The following is a 17673-nucleotide window of genomic DNA, read 5'->3' as shown; positions in this document are numbered from 1 at the left end:
GGTGATGAAAGCCGTGATTGAGATTATAATAGTAGTTATCTATTAAAATATATTTTATTTGAAAATATATTAAAGCAATATTTTTTTAATATATGAATAAAAATAATATAAATGTTTTTAAAATAATTTTAAATAAAAACAAAATCTTAAATTCTTACCGTTGAGCACAAAACTGGGAAAGCTGGAGATGACAGTAGAAGTCTTGTAGTTTGTCTTAAATGTGAAACCTCCGAGTTTCCATGAAAATAAAGGGCCCGTGTCGGAGTGCTCTTGTTGTGGTCCCAATTAGTTAGCCTCCTCCCCCAGGACAGATCCGTTGTGTTGTTTTGGCTTATTATCTATCATTATCTGTTTAATTTTACATTTTAAAAGTATTTTTTTAAAAAAATTAAATTATATTTATTTTTTTCTTTACTTGAAATTAATATTATTTTACTAATTACCCATACTAAGATTACAAACCTTGGTTTTAAAGATCCCGAGAGTTTGATTCAATTTTTTTTTGTCAATTGTTCCTTTTCTTCTTTCAACCTTGGTATATAAAGGAAATAGCATGGATAATCGCCTGTAAACCATCCACCTTCTCCATCGCTCCTCACTTCGAAGTTGTATAATTCAAAGTGATCGATTTGTTTGAATTTACTTTTTATAAAATTATTTTAATTTTATAATTATATTATAAATTTAATAGATTAATTTATGTTAATTAAAGTTGTTTTTATATTTTTTTAATTGATTTTTTTTTAAATTTTATCACTTAATATTGAATTTATTATAAATTAAATTTAATAATTTATTATGATTTATTTTCTACAAGATTAATTCAGCCTTATTATTCAAATCATAAGTTTGTAGGTTAACTTAAGTTTATTCGGGTTTTTTTTTTATATTTTTCTTAATTATTTTTTTTATTTTAATATTTAACATTAGATTACTTGAGAATTAATATTAATAATTTATTTCAATTTATTTTTTGTAGTGTTATCATTGTCTTTTATACTTGAGAATTAATATTAATAATTTATTTTTTGTAGTGTTATTATTGTTTTATGAGCATGGTTGTGGATTTGATAGATTAAATATTAGTCAATGCAATATGTTGTTGTTTTAATATATTTTTTTAAGAAAATATCTTTTTAAAATTCTATTTTTTTCAAACAATATTTTAACTAATTATTATAGACATATCAATTAAACCGATCATACCAAATCAATCCCTACATATTTTAATTTTTTTATTAAAAAAAATATTAGCATCTCCCAAATATTTTTTCTTTACATTCAAAACATTTTGATTTGATCCGGAACTAACTGGTGACGATTATCTAATATTTACTGTACCATACAAGACTAATTACAGTCTCTTTAATTTTCCTTGTTCATACAAAATCAATAAAAACATGCCTTTTATTCTCGGAGAAACTCGAAAATTACTCGATACCAGTACCAGTGTGGAAATCAGTAAGAAATCCAAATCCAGTGGTAGCTACCTTCATCATTGATTCTAAATCCACCAATCGTATAATATGGATTGTGGAACCAGACATCGAAGTAGATAGATACAGCTAAATAGTACAATCATCATACCCAGGAAAAAAAAAATCGACGGGCAAGATTTAATGGCTTGTTCATATGAGGAGGATTTTTCAGAATTTTCTGACTGGGTGGCCTCATCTGAAGATAAATAACAAATCTGTAAATAAGTCAGGCTGAAGCGTGATGTTGTAAGAACAAAATTACAGTCCCAGCGACTCTTAAGTCGGTTGCGAATTTGGAGAAAGGAAAGACGATGGACTTCGATGTGGAGGATTTTCATAATGAGAAGAGTTGCCTTGCCTTGTCTGTTTGGTGGACTTTCAGGCGATGTGATTGGTCAAGCGCATGCCTTGTTGCCATATATTTCATGGGAACTGCATTGATAACTGGTTGCGTATGAGTCATTACTGCCATATATTTCATGGGAATTCCCCGTGGTTGGGATTTTGAGCCTTTTTGTTTGGTTTTCGTATAAGCTTTAGTTGAATGGTAAGTTGTAAAAAAAAGGTTAAGTCCATTAATGGAAGGATGGAGAATTCTGTAGTATTTTTCACATGGATGTTTGTTATGTTCTTGTGAAGCACTAATATAGATCTAAGATGGTGTATGAAGGCTAGCTGTTTTTTTTTTTTAATATAGATCTAAGATGGTGTATGAAGGCTCGCTGTTTTTTCACTAGATAAATCGGGGTATGAAGTTCGAAAATAACTGTGTAGTTTAATTGACGCATCAATGAAAAATCCATCATTCATACGCCATTGTCACCTTTATTCGAACCTCAACGTGTTTAGGAACAGTTTTCATATCCATCATGATGCTAAAATAGCAAAAGCCAACAGCAAACATTTGGCCAGGCTACCGATTATGAGGCCACGAAAAACTATTTTAATTCCAATAGAAACAAGGCAACTGGGTTTTTAAAGTTAAAATGAACAGCTGTTGGTGCAGGTATCGATGCCCAGATTCAGCTCAATATGTTAGGCATCAGGTAATGGATTTACCAACCATGTAGAATCAATATTTAAAAAGACGCTTCAGATTTCAATAAAGAACAAACGTTCTTTGTGCCTGTCTGTGAGTCCACGAACATGCGCTTGGGTGCATGTGTTCGCTCGAGTCCGAACCCCTACTTCGGATCAAATGCTGCAAATGCTCGTGACTTCTACTTCGAAAGTAAATTTGGCCACCATTTATCAGCTTGAGGGACACCTTTCGGGTTTAGGTGGGGATGAATTCACTCATTGGTGTTATCACCAGAGACACAGATACAATGCCCATCTACAAATATAATGCCAAAATTTACAAGTGAAAAAGAAATTTAATTGACCGACCTTTTATTCTGAAAGCTGTTGAACAAAATATGCGACATGGAAGATTCTAAATTTTATAAGGAGTTTCTTATAGAGAAGGTTCTAACTTGAGGCATAGCAACGGTCCGCCCCCCTCCATCAACTTAAAAGACAGCTTTAGAAGCCCTTATGCGAGATTTCTGGCCCTCCAATCTTGCTTCAAGCAGCTTTGCCTTCAGTGTATTTTCCTTCAAGTCCCTTGTTAGTTTTGAGGAACATTCAGACTTATCAAATTCTGGGGATGTTAACTTCGACATCCATTGTCGCACTGGACTAGCATGACCACCAAATACAGGTTGAGCACAAGCATCTTCCTTGAAATCACTGACAGGATGAATTTTATCACCCTCGGATGACAAGGAGTGATTTCTTGTTAGGGTATCAAGCACATAATTTGAATTCATTCCATGGATCACCTGTTTAGTTTTCCTTTTACGTTGACCATCTTGTTTGGCTTCATAGATATTGGATAGACCTTGGCTCTCTCCACTTAATTCACTCTGCCCTCTATCTGAAAATTGTGTTTTGTTTCCAGCCATGTAGTCTTCAAACTGCACCTGGAAATGGGCTGGGTTATGAAACTTAGTATTTTCCCTTGATCCAACCATTCTCTTCGTAGAATTTGATTTCACTGTTTTTTCAAGATGAATTTCTGAAGCATTATCTGCTTGTTGTTTAGAGTTGCCTACAGTTTGTCTTTTACTTGAACTGTTTAGCTCGAAACAATGTGAATCACTGTCAGTAGAATCTTCATCAGCTGCATCTTGAGGAGCACTTGCAGCCTCATTCAACGGATAGGATTCCCGTCTAGAGCAGTTTTTTATCCCCTCCTTTTCAAGGTTTCCATCCTTCTTCAATTCAATGGAGAGTCTAGCTTGGAGAAAGGTTTCAATATCGGGACCTAATTTGTCAACTGTATTCTTTTCAAGAGGATCGTTTTCAGCTTCTGCTAGTTCCATTTGCATCCGCTCATCAAGCCATGCTTCTGAAATATGGAGAACCAACCGGTCAGGTTTTTCCCTATCTACACTATCCATGTCAGATTTGTGCCTAAGGGACCGCACCTCTTGCTCATAATCTCTTATTCCCTGGGCAAACTCATCACACAAATTTTCCAACAAAAAACAGGCTTTCCTTTCTCTCTCGAGCTCTTTTAAAGCATTAGAGAAAGAGTATTTTACCTCAGAAAGCTCTCGGGCCAGCTTCCGGTGGAGGCTCTCTGAGTGCTTCCTTAACTTCCTCTCATCTTTCAGCTCTTCTTGCACTGACTGAACAGCAGATTTGATTCGATCTTGCTCCTTGTTTTTCCTGATAACTTTATCTTCTGCAAGTTGCTTCATTAAGTGGTCCATTTCTTGTCTATTTGCTTGCTTCTCTTTCAGCAACTCCTTTATTTGTGACTGAGAATGACCCAGTTCCATCTTTAAAGCTCTTAACAACGACATATTGGATGCTTGTTGTTCTTCAAGACTCCAGATCCGATTGAGTACCTTGAGCAACTCTGTTGATGTCTTAAGACTATAACTTGACTCTCTAATCCTGTCCCTAAAATCTGAAGAACTAGTAGGGGTAACTGCAGGTTTATAAAGTGCCACCTGTGGAAAAGAGCCACTTCAAAATTTGTTGCATAAATACAAACAGGGGAAAACAAAAAGGAGAAATAATTCAGGGAATCTAATGATAATGAAAGAAATAGTGACACTAAGCAATGGAACTTCTCATGGAGTTCAACTTAGAAACATAAACAGTGTCCTTCTCGGAAGCATGCTAGATTAAATGAGAACCATTAACAAGATAAAATGCCTGGTTCATCAATTTCCATTTCAGTATGACTACTATGATTTTGGGTCCTTGAATTTCTTCTGTTCATGAAAAGCAACAACAAAAACAGCACGTCAGTAGTCTCAAGTTTTATTTGAACATGACTGGTAATCAGATCCTTTTTATTGTACAGATAACTTTTCTCAGGAAAATTTCAAATTACAGGAATTACATAGTTGGATATGTTTTAAGTTTTAGTTAATAATGTGAGTTTTATGTAGCAATAGCATAGCTGTCTAACTGATGATTGCAAAGAGAGGATCAGTATAGGCATTCAAGTTGATTCCGTCAGTCTATAATATCTAACAGACAAGATAATTTCCTAATGAAGATTCCCACGGTTACTCCATGGTTCCTACATAGAGGGAAACCATGTCCTAGAAGTCACTTTTGAACTTCCGTGGATTGCTGAATTTACAAAAACTCAAGGGATACTTAATTCCAGCTTCTTTTTAATTTCTTATGCGCACAAAATCAATAGAAAAACTGCAGAGGGAAGGGAGGAGAACACATATATACCTCCATTGGGCCATCACAACTTGCAGGTGATAGAGGCCGTAGAGCATTACCATTTCTTCCATCTCGTCGATGGTGTTGTATCAATGACTTGGTAACATGTTTCCTCAAGGGACTAGCACTTGCTGGCTGGAAATATAAGCACCATGATTAGCTAATTTGTGAAAATTATAATACTCAAAGCTAATTTATCATTAAGTAAGGATCCATTGACAAAGTATGCTATAATACTCAAAGCTAATTTATCATTAAGGATCCATTGACAAAGTATGTGGAAGCCTTGTTTCCCGAAAGACAAAATGAAACCCCCCTCAATAATGACTGCAATTCCTATGTTAAACAGGAACTCCAATGCATTCTTGCTCATCCAGTGCATGAGGGAATTTCATCTCCAAGGAACCAAACTAAGAACATCAATGGCAAAGACATGTGTTCTACCAAAACATGAAAAAAACATCATTTATCACCTCAAAACATTTGATATATTACCAGAAGAAAGGTAGACACTTCATTTCTAGCCATGTAACAAAGAATCAGATTTGTACTTTTTGACGCCCTTATATTAAGACTATCACAGCAAGTAGCAAGCAATTTTACACTCAATGAAGATCCAAATCCGGTACTAGACAACAGCCAATCGCATAACCAAAGGAAAAAAATAAAATAAAATATGATATGATATAATAAAAATAAAAAGAGATCCACCAAGGCATCAACAAGCAGAAGCCTGATAAAATTGTCAGGAGAAGGCCCCGGTTAAATTAGGTGGCGGCATGTCTTATTGCAATTGTATTACCTAGAAGTAAAAGGCTGAAACTATGGAAGCCACTAACACATACAGAAACTCAATTTGGAGTCCAGAAGATGAATTTAGGAAAATGAAGTCACAAGACCCCAAAGAAGAAGCTTTTCAACCCCATCATAAACTACCAAATTCGAGTGTGAATACAACGAATTTGTCTATGGGCCATCAGCAAAAGAGTAGAAATCGTAAGATAAATCAATTTTAATATGTCTTTAGAAGAGGCAATCTGCGAGTAACAAAGCCAAAGGCAACAAGAAAATAGGAAAGGAAAAAAAAAAAAAACAGCCAAGCATCAGACTCGAATAATGCTATTTTCAGCATTAATTGACAGTTCCGGTTCCTCAACTAAAATGCCAGTAATATGCTACTAAAAGATGAAGAAAAAAGACCAACCAGAGCACAGGACAGACAAGCATGCAAGCAAAAACCCCCCCTACCAACTAACAAGTAGAGGCCTACAAAAATCAATCGAAGTTCGTAATGACAAAAAGAAAAACAACTAGATAAACCAGCCAATCACAAATCAAAATAAAATAAAAAACACAATTTCATTCATCTTTATAAAAAAATAAAAAAAAAAAAAACAACTAGATAAACCAGCCAATCACAAATCAAAATAATAATAAAAAAAAAACACAATTTCTTTCGAACTCAGTCATAAACCCCATCAAAATTTTTTTAAAGAAAAACGTTTCGAACTCAGTCATAAACCCCATCAAAAAATTTTTAAAGAAAAACGAAAAAAAAAAAAATGCTTGGAGATAGTCAAACCTGATCAGGGGGGCTATTAGGACGATCAACTAAATGAGTACGTGGCTCAAAGGCCTTCTTATCTTGGTGGTGGTGGCTAGGGTGAGCTCTTCTATGACCGAGATTCTTGTTCATTTGAGACACTGAAAGGTGAACTTGGGGTTGAATCTCCCAAAAATTGGCACAGAGCTTTCTAGCAGAGACAGTAGTGGTAGTAGTATTAAGGAATTCTTGAATGGGGTTGCCGTTGTTGTTGTCATTTGGAGAAGGAGAGAACTCAAGTCTCCAAGTGGGTGATGGGGTAGATGGGCCTCCTCTTTTCCCTACCTGCAGTACCATCCCTCCTTTCAACTTTTGTTTACTCTTCAATATCTCTACTTTCTTTCCTTCTCTCTCCACACCTTTTTCTTTTCTTTCCATTTCTCCCTTCAAGTTCCTAACTCTGGGTTCCTCTCTGTTTCACTCATCTAGCTTGGTCGGCAATTTCAGTCTGGGTGAAGTCTGGTCCTTGTGTTTGTGTGTTTCTATTACTGTGACTTGTGGCTACTAGCCAGAGCTTTTGCCTCTCCTTACTATGTTTCAAGTTCTGTGTCCAGTGTCTGACTGAAAGGTTTAACTTTACATGGGACCTTCTGCCTTTTCCGCTGTTTCAAGTTTGTTGTCCTTTGCCCCTAAACTCTAGCCACCTAAGCTCTCAGGCTGAGTTGGATTCCAACTCTTTCATTATAGAAATATGCAAGATCCAAATGGCATGCAATAGAATGAGATGCAAAAAAATAAAAACATTTGCAATTGCTTATCTGGTAATCTTTCCTAAGCTAAGGCATGAATTGCCTTATCTGTAGACAGCTATTTCGAAATGATTCGGAAGAATGAATAGTCCTGTGCCTCAATTCCGCATTGTACACAATTTATATGCTACCGATGCACATACTTTTAATTATGAAGGTGCCTCTAAGTCAAAAAAAAGGCAGCAGCATTTGTGTACAATCTGACCAACAAAGTAAAACTTCTCATGTTACATCACTGTTTATACAATCCAAATTGTCAAACCATTTGGAAACATTTCTCGCTTCTTGTTAACATTTTTGCTGGGTCCTCCATAGAATCCTAAAACCATAGGATGTGACTTTTTGATTTTGAATGTTGAGTCAATGTTTAATAATTAGTTTTTAATTACGTTTTCAAAATCATTCAAAAAAAATAATTTTGATTAATGTATAAATTTGTTAGTTTGAAGACAGTGGTTACCATTGTATTAATAAAAATATATTAGAGGATATTAATTCTACATCTATTTGCTTCCAGTCAACATTTCCTCGTCATTTTTTTATAGATTTGTTCTCCATGTTATAGACATGGCAGATCGATGTCATATGCTCGGCCAACTGGTTAAAAATTGCAGATGCTCTATGACCATGATTGATGGACACTGCTTTGTTTTCTCGAACTCCTTTGAGTCAATAAATTTAACGATTCTTTTTTAAATCAACGCAGTAAATTAAGAATTTTTTTAATAAAATAACACTATTTGAAAAGATTAGCTTCATTAAAGCACATGGAATTTACTAAATGTGGAAAAAATAAGTGCAAAGGAACTGAATCTTCTTCCATCTTATATACCAGATAAAAAAAAATAAAGAAAGCCCCGTCTTAGCGCCAATCATACTCTCTCGCTATTCTTTTCAAGACTTTCATAAATACAGTCGACCAACTTCGAGCCCTTAGAGCTAAGCAAAAGCTATATTGTCTTCCAAGTGAGATCTTCCTTGATGAGGATCTTACTTGATCACAGGTTGCAGAGCTTAAACGCTTCAGAGAGCTGGTTGCGGCAGCGTGTCTTTTAGTCTATTGAAAATTAACTTAGTCGTTCTCTTAAAATTTTCATGCAGATTGCCTAGTTTGCCCAAATTTAACTCATATGACATCTATGTGTCTCTTCTTGAAGAACTATCGAAATCTAACCTCATTTGTGATGCAATGACTGAAACATAGGAATAAAATCGCTGGGGGTGATGATGCCTAAATCCTTCTCTTGGAGCAGTAAGCTAGAACTTTTAACCATGCGGTTCATGGAATAGTGTGACACGCTTGACCACCTATGATGCCGAGCCTTGTTAGGATCCTAGGACGAGGGAGATCAACCTGGTTGGCTGCTTTTTAGTGCATCGGCATGTTACCCGTATAGACCGATGTAGGGCTGAGCCACAGGCCCGCAGGTGAAGAAATATCTGTCCGACAAAAAACCTGTCAGAGACCAAACCAGCTTGTGGTCCATAGCCCTCTCGTGCTGGCGTTACAAAGCTTTTGTTCGGTTGTTTATTTTAAGGATGTACTTTGCTTAATTATGCCGTTGAGTTGCCAAATTTTCAGATTTCAAGGGACAGTTGACAGTCAAATCTGAGATTCATGACATGCAGATTTTTATGTTTATTATAAAAATTAGAGAAGAGGAATTCACAGATTTCTAAACAACAGAGTGATTGTCATACAAATCTGATGATAGGAAATCGTGCCCTCCGTTTCGCCCAATCAACGGTGGAAATCATTATTGCTAGCACAATTTAAATTTGTGTTTTCTTACATGGAAAACTAAGAGTTTTTCTTTTTGTTCAAAAAGTATTTTATTTTTTAAAAATTAATTTTTTTATAATTTTAAATTGTTTGAATGTGCTGATATTAAAAATAAATTTTAAAAAATAAAAAAAATATTATTTTAATATATTTTTTAAAAAAAATATTTGGAATATAAAAGTAACATGATTATCATGTTTATATATGGATAAGCATTGGGTTATTCATACCCCCACGAGCAAGACTTGGAATTGGCTGGTAAAATCACATTTTCTACTATAGCCCAAGAAAAAGAAAACTCAATGTACAGTGATCCACAATGATCGTTTTATACAAGTTATTAGAGGGTAAGACTTGAATAAAAAGGCGTTTCATATTTTAAGCTAAGTTTTGGATTTAATATTTTATTATAGTAGGCTAGTGAATGACTATATTTTTTTAAAATGATAATTATTTCTGAATTGATCTGAGGTTAGTATGCATGGCATATCGCTCGAGGGAAACAACCGACTAGCCCGACTTGAAGGAACAGAAAGAGCCTGGATAAAGAAAATCTTATATATTTGACAAACAGTTAGGCTTTAATCATCTGCCCTACTAGTTTTTCTCTCTCAAATTAAGATTGGTCCGTGCTAGGCTTTAATCATAGATAATAAGTTATAATTCTATAGATATCTACCCAGCCCGACTTAATAAATAAATAATTTTTGAACTTGATAGATAATAAATAAGATATTTATATTATCAAACTTAACTTAAAATCTCTCTTGACTTAACTTGATATATAAATTTATATTATATAAATATATTTATAGAACATTTATATTCTTTAATATAACATTATATATATACACACACACACATATTAATTTACATTGTATTAATTAATAGATATATAATAGTAGGTAATAAATATTGATTAGATAATAATTTATAAATATTTAAATTTATTAATCAATAAACATGATATAGAAATAAAGAAATCCGACCGCAGGGAACGTTGTCATCCCGGGCCTCTGTATTTTTGCTGTCTATCCTTCCTGTCTTTCAGTGTCCCTGGCCCGGATCTGGCCTAGGCTTAATGTGCCCTTTAATTTCGGTCCCATCAGGGCAGTTGTGATTTGTTAGTTCTGATATTTTTTCTGTTTCCTTTAGAACTTTTTGGGTGCCGTGGAGGCTTACGAATTTATGGGTCTTAAAACTCGAACTACGATGCCATTGACTGTTTAATAGAGTAGGAGTGACTCTCCTCCCTTTTGCAATCAAAGCCATCTCCAACAGGAAAGCTATATGGAGAGGAAAAAACAACTAAAATGACTCAATATTTATTGGAGAAAATTATATGAAAAAATTTAACTATTTTTTATCTTTAAACTTCTCTTTTTCTTTCATCGTTTTATATAAAATACAAGATAATTTGATAAAATAGGTTTTTTCATTGGAGTACCACTTGAAAAAAAGAAAAAGCTAAATGACACTATTCAAACTGCTGTAATAATCATTTGACTCTTTTAAATGGTTTTTGCCATCATAGATAATCTGAACACTGTTTTAAATAAGAAAAAAAAGGAAATAAATCAATAATCATCCAGATATTGCTAATTGACAGAGCCATATTGCTTGGTAATGAGATCAGCTGTCCCTGTGTTTCCAAGTCATCATTTTGCATATCCCACTTCCATAATGAATAATAATTTGTCTATTATATGTCTATGCAAATGGTCAAAAACTTGCACGGCACAGAACTGTCCATAGCCCTGTCAAAAAGAGTGAAAAAATTAATAATTTCATGTCATAACTAGGAGAGGGAAATCATAAAAAGAAGAAGAAAAAGAAGCAGCAGCAGCAGCAAGGAGAGGCAAATATATTGTAAGTCTTGATTTCTATGGATCGCAATTTTTTACATTGTGGTGCATGATAGGAGTCGTCCTTGATCAAGCCTGTCCTGAGAGAAATGCAATGTGAATACAACAACTAAATAAAACAGTATTGGAATCTGGGTACTTAGGATTAAAATTTGAAAAATCCAAGCATGCATTGCTAAAAAAAAAGGAAGGAAAGAATGAGAATGTAAGCAAAAACCCTTCTCAAATTTGGTTGGTTGAGCTTGAGGCTGACTGGATTTGGATGACTGTTCGTCACCCAGGGCTGCTTTCTTTACCTTCTCATTCAATCACATGCAAGGGCAGAATGTCGAAAATTCGTGCGTTGCTAGGTGTTAACTTTCGTGTAATGAGATAAAATGCAAGAGAGCACTGCATAAGGATGTCTAATTCGGACATTTTGGTTGGAAGTTCGGTAAGTTCTTGACTTTGCTAGAATGCACTACATCTATATGCCCACGGAATCTCCAAGGAGTATGAAGAACACTGATAATAAGATATAAATCATCCTATAGACAGCACTTTGATAGTTATTCCACAAGCATGGATGTCGTACATGCCAAAGGTTGAGAATGTCCTCATGTAATAATTCATGTGGAGAGACGGTAAAATAAACAGAACTTACCAGTTGCAAGTCCACAAATATCAGGAGTCCACATGAAAAATGAGGCTCATAAAATCTTGGAAGCGAGAAGCATATGCCTTGGGATTCACTGTAACAATTGACTTGGAGTCGTACTTGATTGACTTGTAAGCATGTTCAAGGCGCTTAGCCAGATTGTAATTCTGAAATATATCAACAATTGAGAAATATAACACAACGTCGGCGCACTCCAATCCTCCAGCGCTTCGAGTGGATGGCACATGCCCTGCTTTAATCAGTTTTGATCGGATAGTACGTGCTGGCATTCCCACACCTAATCTAAATTTAGAACTGCAATGGAACCATGGCAGAAATTATTTCATCAATGAAGATACTATTTTATCCCTGATTATCAAGTTCATCTCCAGTAGACAAGTGGGGGGAAACAAAGAGAGGGCAAAACCACCCCTGGTTTCCTTCGGATAAATTATATGACATGAGGAAAGTGGGCTTTTTCATGGACAGGCTAGTGAACTTTCCATTCTACCTGCCCTACTCCATTTTAGTTTTTAAGCAGTGGATAGTCTTAGAATAAAGTGAAATCATAATGGCACACACATATATATATAAAGTATTACAATGAAGAAGAGTGTGTGTGTGTGGAGTTTTTGTTTGTTGTTTCCAGAAATCTCAATCGCTCAGATTCGAAGCAATTTACTGTCAAGTGTGTCCAAAAGAAACAGTTCAAATTCAGGTTTTGAGATGAAGAAAAATCTTGAATATGATCCCTGAGCTCAACTTTCATTATTTCAGTTATGCTCTTTGCCAGTTTAAATTTTGATCTTCTTCTTGGCAAGGATGTGATCCATGGTAAATTCAAGCTCATGTTCATCTAAATGGAACCACTCCCAATGAACCCAAACAATAGAAGAGACTTGCTAATGGTCAACTAAAGTAATGTGAGATAGCCTATCATTCATTCTGAGAACTGCGTAATTTTGTTGGGTGGAAGACGTTATTTACCTATCAGGCTCTTTGCTAATGTCAGAATAAATTGACTGTGTTCCCTCAACTTCTTCTGAAGAGCAACTTGAGATTCTCTCGCTATCAAAACTTCTGCTATCAACTGAATTTACAGGTGAAGAGTCGCCATAGCCAGCATTCTGCACATTGGAATTTCTGCTATCATTCGAATTCATAGGAGAGTGGCAGGAGGGTGTAACTTCGCTATAGGAACTTCTGCTATCAACCGAATCTGTAATATGGTCGCAATTGAATGCAGTGTGAAAGTGAAATCATTTTATTCTTCATTTTATTTCTAAACTCTAGGTACAAACATTTGAGGAAGGGAAACATACTCAGAAGTAAACATGTAAAATATTTTACCCCTGAAATATTTGGCTTGAAAAATATTTTCTAACGGTGATGGTGAAAGTTTTGGTGACATGCAGGTGATGGTAGAGAAGGTGGTGGTTAAAAAAGAGGTGATGGTCATGGTGATGATGGTGGAGGAGATGGTGATGGTGGCAATGGCACTAATAGTGAGGTTATCATGGTGGTGGTTGAAATAGTTAAAAGATATTGTTAGTGGATTATTATTTATAGAATATTTTACAAAACTTCATGGATTGAAAATATTTTAAGTTTGAAGATTGAGTATAAAATATTTTATATTAATCAGAAAACAAATACTAAAAAATATTTTTTAAAAACAAAAACAAGAAAATTTAGAAAATATTTTATAGTGAGATATTTTACGTGAAATATACCCACACTAGACTAAGTAATAACTTAAAATGAAACACCTTTTAGCATGGATTAAGGCTTGTTTAAAATGAATTGATCATCATTTCTCTATATTCTGAGAAATTATAAAGAGAGTATCAATTGAAATGCAAATTCTGCAAAGTGCACATTAGTATGAACCAAGAGTGCAAGAACTGAGATGCACATTCTACAAACTACACAGATATTTCTTTGTCAAATTCAGGGTGTGAAAGTGAATAACATCACAGACCACTGCTTCAGTCGAGTTTCATTAGATGGTCAATTTGTTTCTTTTTTCAATAAATTTCTTATTCTCTTCTTTATCAAGTACCAAAGCAATGTGGGAGATTAGGAGGGGAAATCACCTTTATCTTGAGGTGGCAAAGCTATACCAATCAAAAGACTGTAATCCATTATTCCCTGAGCTTCCAAAAACTCACAATCATGCTTGATTTGCCTGTAAAAGTAAAGGGATTAACACTTAAATTCATAGATAACAAAAGGGTAAACAATCAATGCCTAAAGGCTTGAAGGTTACGACAAATTCCCAAGGTTTTTTACATTTTTTAATTGCATTTAGTAAGTTTCCAGGTGGAACAACAATTAGCTGTGTCCGTAAAATTGATCTCCACAATCTGAAAGTCCAATTCCAGATCTAGTTCACCTCGCTTTGTTCTCTCTTCAAATATTTGTTTGTATTTCAAACTAACGTGTCTAGAAAGAACTAGAGTAATTGACATACCCTAAGAGTTTTTCTTGGATCAATGGATCTAGGGAAAAACGAAAACCGAAGTCCATATCCTTTAATATGATGTTCTCTTTGCCTCTTGGTTTGTTTATTTTTCGTCCTTTCCACGAGCCTTTCAGATCAAAAACCCTGAATATGTTAGCATCTGATGGAATCACTCTGGAATAGACAGAAAAGTAAACCTGCTCACAAAAAGCCATGATTAGTGCAATGTAGCAACTCAAAAATGTTAGTTCCAAAACAGAAGGGAAGATCTGTGGGAAATTTTTTTTTCAGGTTTTGGCTCATTCCACTAACTTTGTTTCTTCACCAAGGCAATAATCATGTGTAATAAAAGTGCAACCTATAGTGCCCATCATAACTTCAAGTGAAATCGGACGTCTTAGGCCACCTAGCAATAGCATTGTTTTCGCTTTAAGTAAAATCAATGGACAAGAAACTGCAAATGAAAACATAAGAAATTGTTTTGCAAACAGTGACATGTTTTGTGATTGTTACTGGAGAAAGGATTTTTTGTTTAGTCATGGCATGCCACACATAAAGAAAGAAAGAGAGCACATTTTCTAAATCCGCGGACATGAAAGCTGTGTTTTGCGTCTGTGGAGGAAACAACAAAATGAAATGCGATAGAAGAGTATATACATCACGCACGCAAATTAGAGGATGGTGCATGACCAATCAGACAATGCATGGACCATCCATTTTCTAACTGGATTTGTTGGATTTTTTACCAGGTTGAAGGGTGACAGGTTATTTTTTGCTTCAATGTTTTATGAGGTTTAACTAGCTTCTCAACCGAATATAGATTGAATTCAATTGATTTCCGGCCAGAATGACCAGGTTAAGAGTAGTCTAACAGCTATGATTTCAATATCTTTGAGTTGATGTTGTTTGTTCAGCTGTTTATATACCTCTTGTGTAACAAAACGCTGTGTAATATGCAAGTGATACTGTTTGATGTAAGAGAGTTGAAATGTTCTGTACCTTAGGACCACCAATTGGCTTCATATAGTGGATTCCATACAAGATGCTTAACAGTGAATCGCGGTTCATTTCAAGATGGAAACAATAGCTTGGAAGCACACGCAGCATTACCTACAAATACAAGTGTGGTGAACTATATGCTTCCGGTAAAATGGAAAAACAAAAAACTGAAGCCAGTGAATATTCAGCACCATAATCAACTTGATAACACAAATTTAAAAGCCATAACTTAATCTTCTGAAGCAAAAGATGAATTGGCCAAAAAGAAACAAGTTTCTGCCCTGCTAATAATATTTCATTTGTTACTACACTAGCAGGACAACTCTGAGGATTAATCTCTTTACCTTCTTTTCAGATTTTGGCACGATTCCTATAACAAGGCGGTCATCAGTGCTGACAGGGATCACACGAGTATCCTTTCCTGCTGACAATATCTCCCTTAGGGTCAAATCTGAACGTATCGACATCATGTAATCACAGCGATCAATATTTCTGAGCTCTTGTATGCGTCTGTGACAAATACAATAACAGTAGTGTCAGCTCTAGACCCGGAAAGCTATAATAAGTGTCTACATGCAGTTAGAGAGACCAGCAATTGAGTATGTGAGACAGTTGTAGGCCTAGATTGTTTGCATCGTATCAAAGGAGAACTGTGTTTCTTCACTAATAAATAGCTGAATTTAAGCATGGAGAAATATAAAAGAATGTATAAAAACAGACAGACAAGACAACGAATGAAAAGAAAAATCCGTAAAAGAAAAGGGACAAAAAATAACCTGAAAACATCGGGACAGTAATCCTTGCATTTATAATCACTATACACGCGATCATCAACGCGTCCGGAATCCTGTTTACAATATCGTATCGTGTTCCTTTGAGCATCCCTGAATGCCAGAGAAGGAAGGTCTTTGAAATGCATCGCCATTTGCTGCCCTTCAAAATGCCTGTTCCGTCAATCAGAATGAAATGATCCGTTTCGCTTATTGGAAAGGTGTCACAGGTCACAGCAAAAGTCCAGTGAATAGGAATGTCGGAGTTAGTCAACGTTCTTTATACTAGAATCAATCAGGACAACAGCACGACAAATTCTGTATTTACCATTTTTTACGACGATTCCCAATTTTCTGCAATAACTTAGATACACTACCGAATTACACAAGACAAGGGGAAAAACAAATCAAGATTCTGATTAAAAAAATGGGAATTCCATAAACTAGATTGAATATCAATACCAAAAGGTCAATCTTGAATTATGATCATAATGAACCCACCAGAATTGCAAAACCCTAAAATGAATTCACTGGATTTGTCTCGCCCAAATCAAAAAAAAAAAAAAAGCAAAAACCTATCGACAAAAGAATCACCAGAAAGAGAAAAATACAAATTAAAAATCTATCAGAATTAAGAAAATAAATTTGCAGAGATTACCTTTAAATATATATTGCTTTTGTTTCTGAATCTCATTTCCATATCCCTTTATATGCCCTTTTCATATGACCAGCTTACTTGACTTGTGGCCGTTTTGCCACTTCCGAAATCTTCGCTTTTTTATTTAAAAATATTGGTTTTGAGGTCCTTAATAATAAGACTCTAAAAACTCATCCTCTTTTGACGCCAGATTCTATTTTAACAAGATTTCAGCAATTCCTTTCTGTTACAAGTTACATTTGACCATGGGCGCGAACACAATCGTGCAGTCTGTTTTAACTTTTAAATGTTTGCCTGCCCTGCTAAATTTAACAAAATCAGATAGCTGAATCATGATAAGATGAGATAAATCCTACTCTTAAGATGGCTGGCTCTTATGGTTGTAAGTTGTAAATTTCCAAAGTTCTTGCAGCGAACTGCCTCGGACTATTTCCTGTCTTTGCCGGTGACAGAAGGTTAAGCAGTTATTTTATCATATGATTTTGTCGAATCATATGGATGGCGGTGTTAGTTGGGGCTGGGAAAATTAGCTCTAGCAAGTCCAAATCGTCCGATATTGTCAAATAATTTGAAATGCTGTGCCCTCTTTTTTTTCTAATGTCATTGTGGGAACCATGAAATCCACTCCTGTGGTTATTGAAGAAAACAAATAAATTGAGCTTATCAACAACAGTTTGGTATTTGGAACTGTATCGTGCTTTGCTGGATATTTGAACTGATCGTTACACGAGTGTTATTAATTAACTCAAATATTATAGGTTGGATCAATCTAAGTGCTCTCAAAACGTGAGACTCGGTTTGATTCTACCGGAGCTGACATCATATTTCCTTCGCATTATCTAGAATTAGTTGCAAATCCCAGTAAACATGTTAAGTGATTAATGTCTTCGATAAGAAAAATACAGTCTATCATGTAATGCGACTAAAAT

General features: G+C 35.0%; 2 protein-coding genes across 2 annotated transcripts; both read right to left on the bottom strand.

Moving 5' to 3' along the window:
- Positions 1-2819: 2819 nt before the first annotated feature.
- LOC105134678 (uncharacterized protein At5g41620-like) lies at positions 2820-7736 on the bottom strand. Its single transcript, XM_011039181.1, has 3 exons — positions 6799-7736; positions 5226-5351; positions 2820-4480 (listed from the first exon to the last, which is right to left on the bottom strand). Exons 1-3 carry the CDS (start codon positions 7195-7197, stop codon positions 2990-2992), a joined length of 2016 nt encoding a protein of 671 aa, XP_011037483.1. The 5' UTR covers positions 7198-7736; the 3' UTR covers positions 2820-2989.
- A 3107-nt stretch (positions 7737-10843) lies between these two features.
- Positions 10844-16850, bottom strand: PIPK10 (phosphatidylinositol phosphate kinase 10). Its single transcript, XM_011039168.1, has 9 exons — positions 16745-16850; positions 16093-16260; positions 15661-15826; positions 15317-15427; positions 14327-14514; positions 13950-14041; positions 12841-13072; positions 11860-12168; positions 10844-11108 (listed from the first exon to the last, which is right to left on the bottom strand). The coding sequence occupies exons 2-8, from the start codon at positions 16239-16241 to the stop codon at positions 11880-11882; spliced, it is 1227 nt and encodes a 408-aa protein (XP_011037470.1). The 5' UTR covers positions 16242-16260; positions 16745-16850; the 3' UTR covers positions 10844-11108; positions 11860-11879.
- Between the last annotated feature and the right edge of the window lie 823 nt (positions 16851-17673).

This window comes from Populus euphratica, unplaced genomic scaffold, assembly GCF_000495115.2.
Source record: "Populus euphratica unplaced genomic scaffold, PopEup_1.0 scaffold2.1, whole genome shotgun sequence".
Lineage (NCBI taxonomy): Eukaryota > Viridiplantae > Streptophyta > Magnoliopsida > Malpighiales > Salicaceae > Populus > Populus euphratica.
Note: the sequence above shows the minus strand (reverse complement) of the source record. Positions and strands in the feature narration are given on the sequence as shown.

Excerpts from the sequence above, each read along its gene's own strand:
- LOC105134678 (XM_011039181.1), bottom strand. The coding sequence starts at position 7,197 with ATGGAAAGAAAAGAAAAAGGTGTGGAGAGAGAAGGAAAGAAAGTAGAG. Across the intron at positions 5,352-6,798 it reads CTAATAGCCCCCCTGATCAG|CCAGCAAGTGCTAGTCCCTT; the intron begins GTTTGACTATCT and ends TTATATTTCCAG. Across the intron at positions 4,481-5,225 it reads GTTGTGATGGCCCAATGGAG|GTGGCACTTTATAAACCTGC; the intron begins GTATATATGTGT and ends TCTTTTCCACAG.
- PIPK10 (XM_011039168.1), bottom strand. The coding sequence starts at position 16,241 with ATGGCGATGCATTTCAAAGACCTTCCTTCTCTGGCATTCAGGGATGCT. Across the intron at positions 14,515-15,316 it reads AGCCAATTGGTGGTCCTAAG|GTTTACTTTTCTGTCTATTC; the intron begins GTACAGAACATT and ends TTTTGTGAGCAG. Across the intron at positions 12,169-12,840 it reads ATTAGCAAAGAGCCTGATAG|TTCTAAATTTAGATTAGGTG; the intron begins GTAAATAACGTC and ends GTTCCATTGCAG.